General features: G+C 43.5%; 1 protein-coding gene across 3 annotated transcripts in view; it reads right to left on the reverse strand.

Annotated features, from left to right (window-relative positions):
* The window catches only part of RASAL2 (RAS protein activator like 2), a 1,712,944-nt gene that overhangs the window by 99,636 nt on the left and 1,601,931 nt on the right, over positions 1-11,377 (reverse strand). For all 3 annotated transcript variants that reach the window (XM_044085261.1, XM_044085259.1, XM_044085262.1), the window contains exon 15: positions 7,062-7,202. In XM_044085261.1, the coding sequence (XP_043941196.1) occupies positions 7,062-7,202 (141 nt within the window). The remainder of the gene's footprint in view (positions 1-7,061; positions 7,203-11,377) is intronic.

Here is an 11,377-nt window from a genome sequence, read left to right on the forward strand (position 1 = left end):
TGGTCCTAACCATGGGCATCACTATAGCCTGGCGTCCTGGAGGGAGGGGTTGTATGTTCATAGGTGTGTACTAGGCTAATGGCCCTGGAGTCTTTACAAGCCTAGCCCATATGATTACCCTGGCATCATGCCAACCAACCTTAGTCCCCAGTGCCTCTGTTGAGTAGAGCCACTGGAGTGATCTCCGGGGTAAATTTTCTATTTCCCATCCATTCATCAAGATTTCTTTTGAAGACGGCCAGTGAGGTTCTCTGATTGACATGTATGGGAAGTCTATTCCATAGCATGGGCAGTCTCTTGGTTATGAACCTGTCCCTCCAGCACATTCTGTTGATTGTGGTAATGAGGTTGAGGTCTCCTGAGCGTGTGGTGCGGAGGGATTAGGATTTCTCTATATGTAGCATTTCTAACAGAGCTGGGTCAGACATGGCTTTGTAAGTCAAGCAGAGATCGCTTCTAAGTAGGTGATATAAGACAGAGAATAGTTGGGAGGTTTTTGAGTCTGCCCAAATAGGACAACTGTTTAAGGCCTAAGATCCTCTTTGTGAGGTACTTTTGCAGCCTCTCCAATTGTTGCAGGTGTCTAGTGAGGTACATGCCAAATGGGGCATTGTACTCGATAATTGGCCTAATGAGGGAAGAGTAGAGGGAGACAATGACCTCCTTCTTCCTGGATGCAAAACCCTTAGTAATGTGATGTGCCACACGGAAGGACTTTCTGACTATAGTAGCAATGTGGTGGTCAAAAGAGAGGTTGCTGTCAACCTGTGTTCCCAGATCTCTTATAATGCCTTCTGTGTTCAGTGGACTACCATCAATGTGGTAATTCATGGGAACTGGGTTTTTCTCAAAGGGGATGATGATACATTTTTTGGCATTGAGCTTAAAGCCATTGTTCTGACACCAGTTGTTGGTCTCAGTGAGGCCTTTCTGTAGGATGTCAACATCACTCGGGGAGTTAATAATGGCTCCCAACTTGCAACTGTCTGCAAACTTTGCCAGCCAGAGTCCCATCGTGTTGGCCTGGACTTCTGAGAAGTAGATACCAAAGAGGAGAGGACCCAGGACTGATCCCTGTGGGACTCCACTCGTGACTGGTCGGCAGTCTGACTTGGAGTCAGCTACTTTCACACTGTGGGTTTTATCTGTGAGCCAGTTTGCAACCCACCTAGTGTTATAGGCATTGATGCCTAGCTTAGTGAGTTTTTCTAGGATTCCTGAATGGGGAATGGTATCAAAGACCTTGGCCAGATCAAGGTAGGCTGTATGAACCACCTTGCCTTCATCCACAGCTCTGGTGACTGACTCAAAGAAGTCGAACAAGTTGAGGAGGCATGATCTACCCTTCACAAAACCAGACTGTGTGGGATTCAGAGTGTGGAGATTCCCTATATCCTTGTTTATTAGGTCCATGATGATGCGTTCCATAGCTTTGCATATCAGACTTGTCAGGCTAACGGGGCGATAGTTCCCAGGGTCTGTAGTTGTTCCTCCTTTGTGGAGAAGGATGACTGTAGCAGTGCGCCATTTGGTAGGGACAAAGCCTGAGGTGAGGCTGTGACTGAACAGGGCACACAGGTGAAGTGCCAATTCACTCTGTAGTTCATGTAGAACACAGCCAGGGATATTGTCAGGTCCCACAGAAACTGTATTCTTGGCCTTGGACAGTGCTGTTTTAACCTGTGCAGCAGTAATGCTGGGTACCTGGCAATCTACTGGTATTGTGATTGGTCCTTTGGAGGGGAGGGGTAAAGTTGGCACTGAATCTGTTGGCCAGTATATTGGCAATATCTGTTGGCTCGGTATAGGAGGCACCGTTGTGCAGTACCTCAGACCAAATCTGAGTATTATCATGGACATTCTTTACATAACTATAGAAGGCCTTGTGGTTGTCTTTACTATCTGCTGCAATTCTGTTTTCATAGCTAGCTTTAGAGGATTTGCTGAGGGATCTCAACTTTTTGTTGAGGCTGATAAGGGAGTTTATCCATTCTCGGGACTTCACCTTATTCTGCATCAGTTTCCTACTTCTGTTGTAGAGTTTGTTTATGGCAGGGGACCACCAGATTGGCTTCCTTTTTTTGGAGGACAGCATCTTGGTTCTATTGGGTATGGCAAGATCCATGCATTTGGGTACGTGTTTGTAGGGTGCACTGGTGTATGTTTCTGCGGTCATGCAACTATTCTCCATTTGTATGGGTACCGTGAAGTTAGCCACCTCAATTTTTAGGAGCCCAAAGTTAGCTTGGAGAAGATTTTCATGGTGGTTACCTTTGCAACTATTCGCCATTTGCATGGGTGCCATGAAGTTTGCCACCTCTGTTTTTAGGAGCCCAAAATTAGCTTTGGAGAAGTTTTTCATGGTGGTTACCTTTGCGGAGGGGGAGTGGTGGTGGGAGGGATGTGGATTTCCAAGGGGATTAGTTTGTGGTCGGATCTAACCAGTGAGGAGTTGACTATTGGTGTAAAGCAACGGTCACCCATGTTAGTAATGATCAGGTCAAGGATGTTGCTGCCTCTAGTGGGGGTAATAATGAGCTGGTCCAGGGCATTGGAATTAATGAATTCCAGGAAATGTTGGGCAAGTGTATAGGTACATGAGTAGTTTTCCAAGTTAATGGAGGGGTAGTTGACGTCACCCAGTATGAGAGTGTTAGGTTGGACCCTAATATTCTCCAGGGTGCTTAGGAATGTGGAATGTGAGTCTTGGGACATGGTTGGGGACCTATAACAGGCTACGGCCTGAATCGCTGTCTTACCTAATGTTAGATGCACCTGAAGTAACTCTGATGCATTATGTTGGGCTACCAGTCTGGGGGTGTGCGCATCCTTTATGAATACGGAAACAACACCACCTTTGGAGCTTCGGTCCAAGTTCTGGGGACGAAGGGTGTGGAATGAGTTATAGCCTGGTAGTGCAGGGTTGCTTTCTGCTGCCTTGAACCAGGTCTCTATTACAGCACAAATGTCGATGTTCTCCATTTTAAGAAGTGCTTCGAGCGAGTGCATTTTGAGATTTAGACTTCTAGCGTTAAGCAGCATGACCCTCAGATTGCATTTGTCTGTAGCTGTTATGGTGGTGATTTAGTCTTTGGAACACCGCCTAAAAAAGGCACTATAGGGGTGGCAAGAGCCTTTGTCAGTATCCGGAAGCCCAGGGGTGACAGATGCAGGCCAACTCTGGCAAAGCATCCAGGTCTGTCAGTCATGTCATCCCAGGCAGACAGATACTGGATCCCCTTAGAATGACACCAGAAACTTGGCCAATTGTTGAAGTCAATCATTTTCTGCTTGTTCTGTGGTATCATTCTGGGTAATGGTAGGATGCTGCTCAGGGCTAGGGTCATATCTGCCTTGGCTACATAAACCAAGAGCTTCTCCAGGTCTCTTTTCATGTAGTCCAGGGAGGTAAGTCTCAGGTCATTCACACCCACATGTACAATGACAGTCATATTTGTACCTGTTGTTGATGGATCTGAGTGCGTGCGTTATGTGGCAGATCCTGGCACTTGACAGGCAGCTGACTGCTACTTTCTCCTTATTCATCCTAGTGAGTTGGACATCAGTTGTGCCTCACTATCGAGTCACCTATGACTAGTGTGCTGGGCATGCTGTTTTGCCTTAGGGGCTTTGGTTGAATGGCACACTGTTTAGGAGAGTTATGTGTTTTGTGATTAGTGTTGTGTTGTGGTGGTTGAGTGTGTTTCTGCCTTGGAGATCTCTGCTGTTTGGGTAGATTTTTATTGAGAGCCTCCACGAAGGTGGGTGTGTGGTTTGTGTTTTTTTATGAAGGCAGTGCTGGTGAATGTTCTGGAGGGCTGTGTGTCCCATGTAGTGTGGTGCAAGTGTTGACCTTCTCCTCTTGACCAACTTTTCCGGTCTTGGCTGGAGAGTGCGTGGCTTCCAGTTTGGTTTTATAAGTTCATCTCTTGCAAGTCTGAGTGTTGGGAGGTAAAAGGAGAGGGTTGTCAGTGTACATGAGGCAGTTTCTGCATTGCCTCAGGATGCCCAAGTTCACCAGGTTAATAGGAGAAAGCACAGGGAACTAACCTTTAGACATGCCTGAAGAGATGGGCATTAATAATAAGTACTGGAGCTGTTTCCTTGTAGAACGTTTAGTGCGGGTAGCACTTTTGTGTGCTACAACTGCTACAAGAAGTCTGGTATGGTAAAGTGCTAGACTAATAAGCTAGTAAAAGTGCAAGAGAGGAGAGAACTACAAGATCTAAGGGAAAATCTAAGAGCAGGCTTTGGCATCTCTCAGAAGCTTACAAACAATCCTGGATACAGTAAATCTACATCTGGACTAGACTAGTTATAGGAAAGGTTACAAACAGTCCTGGATACAGCAAATCTGTATCTGGACTAGACTAAGTTATAAGAAAGGTGGGAAACAAGCGCAAATGTGGGCTTTTAAACCAGAACGTTGAAAGAGATGGAAAAAAACTGCCCAAACGACCAATAAACTACAATTTCTGGGCCAGAAACCACTCCTGTTGTGGTAGATAGGCTACCTAGTGCTTACCACTCCCCCTGATAAGCTAGAAGGCTTCCCTCAACACAGACAGGCTTGGGGGGGCTCAGAGGCTTACAAACCGTCCTGGATACAGCAAAACTGTATCTGGACTAGACTAGCTACAGGAAAGGTGGGAAACAAGCACAAACGCGGGCTTTTAGACAAGAAAGTTGAAAGAGATGGAGAAACTGCTCAAACGGCCAATAAACTACAACTTCTGGGCCAGAAATCACTCTTGTGGAAGACAGGCTACCTAGTGCTTACCACTCCCACTGATAAGCTAGAAGGCTTCCCTCCAACACAGAAAGGCTTGGTAGGCTCAAAAGCTTACATATAGTCCTGGATACAGCAAATCTGTACCTGGACTAGACAAGTTGCAGGAAAGGCAGGAAACAAGCTTAGAATTTTTTTTTTTTTTACAGAAAAGCAGCTAAAACAGCACTAAAAACAATTCAAGTGCAATGCAAGCTAGCACACTTGAGTGTGTATCAATATTAAAGCAAGTACAGTTTAAATAAATGCAATTTATTCAAAATGTATTCTGAACTAAATTCAACTCTGAACAGTCGAAAAGTGCCAAAAATATACTTATCAGCTGAGAAGCGCACTCAGCCAGAACACAAGGAGATTCTAGCAAACTTTTTTTTTTTTTTTTTAGTAAAGTGGAAAGTGTAAAAGAAGAAAGACAAGATAATTAAAGGTTAAGGACCCAAGTGGGTTGGCCTTCTCAAATGTTCTCTCTGTATTAGTTAAAATGAGATAATGACACTAGACTGGGATAGGGCTGTAATAGAATCCACTCCTCCAGTCATCCTCCACTCAAACAGGCTACAACACTGTTTTGGTCACGTTCATCCTAACATGCTGATAGGGTCAAATCGGGGTTAAGTGCATGTGTGCAGCACTAGTGATAATGTCACTAAGTAATAGCCCATCCTGGCCCTAGAAGAGACAGATACTAAGGCTATAGATGAGGGAAAGGTGGTACACACAGCATACCTAGACCTCGCAAAGGCCTCCGACACCATTCCCCATTCTGGTATTATAGACAAGCTCACCAGCATGAACATAAACCCCTATGTCACAAGATGGGTTGCCAATTGGCTCACGGACAGAACCCACATGGTGAGAGTTGTGGGAGCTAGATCTGACTCTAAACCAGTTACAAGTGGCATTCCCCAGAGCTCAGTCCTAGGACCCTTCCTGTTCGGCATATACTTCTCAGAGGTACAGGCAAGCACAGGAGGACTATGGTTGACCAAGTTCGCAGATGTCTGCAAACTAGGGACTATAACTGACTCTCCGGCTGACACAGACATCCTCCAAAAGGGTCTCACTGAGATGGATACCTGGTGACAAAATCATGGCCTCAAGCTAAATGCCAAAAAGTGCATAGTCATCCGCGTTGGAAAAAACAAAGTACACACAAACTACCACATAGGTGGTAGCCCCCTAAATATGGAAAACGTAATAAGGAATCTGGGGACCCAAGTAGATATTAATCTCTCCTTTGATAATCACATTGCCAAAGTAGTTAGAAAATCCTTCTATGTGGCCCACCTAATCACAAAAGGGTTTGCATCCAGATCAAAAGAGGTCATTGTGCCCCTCTACTCATCAGACCCATAATAGAGTACAACACCCCATTTGGGCTGTACCTTAAAAGACACCTGCAACAGCTGGAAAGACCACAGAAGTACCTCAACAAGAGGATCACTAGCCTCAAACAGATGCCCTATGCAGTTCAATTGAAGAAACTCCAGCTGTACTCGGTTGCATACCGCATACTCAGAGGTGATCTCTGCCTGACATACAAGGCCATGTCCAACCCAGAATTGATAGACATGCTCCACCTAAAGAAAACCTTATCCCCTCGAGCCACATGCTCTAGGGAACTAAACCTCACCACAACAATAAATAGGACGTGCTGGAGGGATAGATTCCTGTCCCAGAGACTTCCCATGCTCTAGAACAAGATTCCAATCTACATTAGGCAGAGCTCCTCGCTTACACTCTTCAAGAGAAACCTTGACGAGTGGATGGGAAACAGAAAGTTTACCCCGGGGATCACTTCAGTGGCTCTGCTGGACAGAGGCACAGGGAACTAATCTAAGGGGATGGTGAAAGCCAACACATTCTGGCTAGGCTTATAAATGCCTTCGGGCAGATAGCCTAGTACCTGCCTATGAACCTATATGCTGTTCAGTATTACCATGACTGACCCCTACTGGTGGGGAGTAGTAAATGCATGCAGTGCACTTGGCAGCAAAACAACCCCTGTACCAACTGGCTGGCATACAAGGGCACACCTTCCTGTCTTAGCTGGATTTCAAGTGTAGGCATTTTGTTGATAATACAAACAAAACATGAACATTTTGTTTTTTTGGTTATTCTTCTAAATCAAAATAACATTATAATTAAAAAAAACAGGATGAAATCAAAATGAAATTATAAATATTTTTATAAAAAGAAAAAGAATGCATCACATATATCCAATTTTTAATAGCTTTTACATAAAAGAATTTTGTTGCTGCAAAGCGCTTACCTTCTCTGCGTGTTTGTCTTGTTCTTCTTTGCTTTGCTGAAGCTCCTGTCCTTCCTCATCTTCGTACTGACCATTATTGAGGACCCACGCTGCTGTCCTTTCCACAGGGGACATGGTCGCAGAGTCCACTGGTGACTGCGCCTGTATCCAAAATATGAACAACAACTTAGTATCACTGATAAGTGGTGAAAAAAAATCAACAGATGCTTAGTACCTTTTTTTGGTTTGTTACTGATAAATACCTGTTATGATACAGTCTCTCACAGACAGGGAAAAACAGCAGGAGGTGTTCCTGTTCTCTGTAAATGAATACATTTCCTCTGTAATTTATAAAACATCAAATCTAGCCAGAGGGAGAACTGACTGAGTCAATATGACAACAGTTATGCAAAACAAGGTATGTTATCCATAAGCAGCTCTGCAACTTCTGAAAGCAGCTCCTGGGAAGTAACACTCTGCCTTACAAAAAAAAAAATGACGTATGCAAGATCAGAAAAGACACATTGCACACTTCTCTCCTCTTCTGTTGTCTCTGCAGGGCAATATTTGGAAATCCCTGCTGACATCTGCTTTACCTTTCATTTTCTGTTGCCAAAGAGTGTGTCTAGTACTCTGATCAGAAAAAGATTTTTTAAAAAAAAGTAGATGTTTTAAAGTCCAACTTTGTGGTGTTATCTGTGGTGGCAGCTCCTTTTATGTAAAGGCCACATGTAAAGAGGAGGAAAGGGAGGGGGAAAGCAGGTGTTTCTTGCATTATGGGGAACCTGAAAGTTGCCCATTATTATTACCCCCTGTACTTCTTCCCTCATTAATGTCGGACTATAACAAAATCCACATATAAGCAGGATGCTAGAGTGTCAGCCTTGAGTTCAAAACTAAGCAAGACCTGTTTAAACTTTTCTCACACTGCTGTAATATGTTACGTGACACAAAGTGACAGCATCCAAGAGCCACCTCTAACATGACTAGGGCAACCCAGATCCTGACAGTCATTCAATATTCTGAGCTAGGTAGGGGTAATAAAACCGGGAGAAGAAAGGGACTACTAAATGAAATGTGAATGGCAGCTTAAAGAGGATAAAGCCATTGTTCCCTTGTCTTGAAGGAATTCAGATCTCACACAGAAGGATGAGTTTCCATACAGATTCACACAATTCAAGAAATGTCAGAGTCATAATGTTTATGGGACCAAAGCTCCCTAAACTGGAATACAATGCTCATTATCTTAGCTACTTATCCTGACTTCTGTCACGTCACAAAGAAGCCTGTATACCTTAACCATTTTAATTATATTTATTAATCAACCAGTTAAGTGAAGTAATGCAAACACTCCTACTTAATGAATACACAAAGCTGCGGTCATTATTTTCTGACTGGCTGTGCTCTCACGTTAGACTTGCTGTTACAAACAGGAGAAACAAGTAGTTAAAATGCAGAAAAGGAAAACATTTCCTTTTACAAACTACATTGTCCACTTAAAGGAAGGCGATGTTCCTTTTACAAACTACATTGTCCACTTAAAGGAGGGCGAAGGGCATGTCAATGGAAAAAGGTGTCAAAAACCGAAACATAAAAACGTTCCTGTCTGAGCTTCTGTCTCCGACTGCATGATGACACAACGGACTGCCCATCACAGCCTCAACTCCACACAATGTGAATACATTGGCTGTGTCCGTGCCATACGTCTGTAGTCTTACTGTCACATAAAATTATTGATTTATGTGAAAACAGGACTGGACTAGCCACTGACCACCTGTGTACTTCAAAAAATATTGAAAACTGAAAACAGATGCTGCATTCATATTCGCTGAGATGCATATGACCTTTAAGTAAAACATTTACAAAAGCACTTATTTAAGTGAGCTACAGTGAATTTAAGTCACACTTCCTGCAAATACTCATTTTCATTCTGTTACTGTTTCACCTCTACTTTACTAATTTGAGCACTTTTTCCTGACTCACACACTGCTGGTAAGTATCATTTTTATTTTACGAGACACTATCACCCTGTCTCTTTCAGACAAGATGTAGTGATTCATTATGAAACTTGTGTAATGAATCAGACTGGTTTAAAATAGCTTCTTTCTGCAATGTATGAATCAGAAACTTCAGTTCAGTTACTACCACCCAGATAAAACACAGTAAGAGGCCCAGAAAACAACAAAAGCTGATGCCTCTTTCATTTCTTTGGTCGTATCTGACAACAGTCCCTGCTTGAGTAAATCTATTAACTACCACTTTACAAATACATACTATTTTAAAATATACTAGTGGTAATTATAAAGTCTGGACTGAAACATTAAGTGACTTCTTTTCTCTCCCACTAAAATACCAAGTTGTCATCGAGTTTTCGTACACCTCAGTTCCTTATTTCTCTCACCATTTGAGTAACCCTTCATATTAAATGCTTTCCATCTTGCCTAACCGGAGCTTCTCTGAGTCGATACCAGAACTGACTAACGTACTTCATTTTGAACACAGTAGAGTTTCCTATCTACTTCACCACCTTGGGACACATCCTCTCACACTCTTTAATTGTCCCATCCATTCTGTCAGCATTCACTTTGGGCTAACTACAGAAGCATTTACATTAAGGCGACTTGAGGCTGCATTTCTAGTGTTAGCAGAAGGTAGCCTGGTCTGTCTCAACTTTAAGTGAGATTGTTTCATTGGTGAGTGGGCTATGTAGTATATTTACCCAGTTTCCTTTACCTCTTACAAATTTCTGCAGCTCTTGGATCATTTCCACAGAGCTCACAAATGCTTGGCATCCACACCACTGTCTCCAGTGTGTTTGGTTTGCATCTAATGCGATCCTAGCAGAAGTCTTCTTCTTTCGGCTTTTCCTGGTTAGGGGTCGCCACAGCGGATCATCTGTCCACTCATGACTGGCAGTGGAGTTGTGGTCGAGTTGCCAGCCCGGCACCCAACCTTCTACAGAAAACACACACACACACACACACACACACACACACACACACACACACACACACACACACACACACACACACACACACACACACACAGACACACACACACAGACACACACACACACACTTGGGGCTAAGTTAGAGTGTCCAATCCACCTACTGTATGTCTTTGGGATGTGGGAGGAAACCGGAGCACCGGGAGGAAACCCACACGACCACAGGGAGGACATGCAGACTCCGCACAGAAGGCACCCCAGCCAAGAATCGAACTGGAGAACCTCTTGCTGTGAGGCGGCAACGCTAACCACTGCACCACTGAGGCCACCCACTATCCTAGCAGAAATAAGTACTTTAAATTGAAATCGTGCACGTTTACAACTGCTGCTGTATTTTCCAATTTATTATTATATTGTTAGCAATTTATCTCTGTAAAGTGCCGTTTGCTTTTTGTTGACCTTGTTGCAGGCTTCTCGGCATTGTAGTTGTTTTAAGTGTGTGGTTTCTAGATAGTTTGCTTGGTTTGTTCTGTTAGCATTCACTTTGGGCTACCTGTAGTTGATTTTACATTAAGACGACTTGGGACTGCATTTCTAATGGCAGGAGAAGACAGCTGGTCTGTCTGCACTGGGAATTACACAGGAAGACTTTAAGTGAGTTTGTTTCTTTGGCTAGAGGGTTATTTAATCTGTTTATTCAGTTTTCTTTGCCTGTATACATTTGGTGGATTTGCCCAACTCTGTTCTTCTCACAGTGGGTTTAACAGTGCCCTGTACAAATGCTGGCACTCAGAATTGACATTTTTCTTAAAAACACTACCCTTAAAACTTTCCCAGTTCTCACTTGTACAAAGAGCAACTAGGCTGCACACAGATGAGGACCGCTTCATGGGTTTTGTATTAAATACTCCTGTTTTTACTCTGTACTCCTACAGCAACCATCTGAGAATGTACAAATGTGCCTGTAACCATGGATATGAACTTTTCTGCTATCTTTGCAACCTGCAAGAAATGCACAACAGTACCCCTTGGGAAGATGGCTACCACTGGAAATTACCATGATGATAATACACCCCTAAGAGTAGACCCAGTGGTCAGCTATTTAAAACCGCATGTAGACAGTAACCTGGTCTTTGACCATCATGTGCCTGTGTGAATAAGGAAATCATTCGACATTGTGCAACTTATAAGCAAACGCATGACATCTTGATCCAAGGATGTCATTGTTCCAGTGTACCCAGCCCTCATCACGCCAATCACTGAGCACAATGCCCTCTTTGGCATGTACCTACCCCAGCATATGCAACAATGAGAGCATACACAGAAGTCGTGCGCAAAATAAGTCAGTGCATAAACTACATTAATTATGTGGACTGCCTCAAAGCCCTAT

This window comes from Protopterus annectens, chromosome 10.part0, assembly GCF_019279795.1.
Source record: "Protopterus annectens isolate FY-2018-M chromosome 10.part0, PAN1.0, whole genome shotgun sequence".
Classification (NCBI taxonomy): domain Eukaryota; kingdom Metazoa; phylum Chordata; order Ceratodontiformes; family Protopteridae; genus Protopterus; species Protopterus annectens.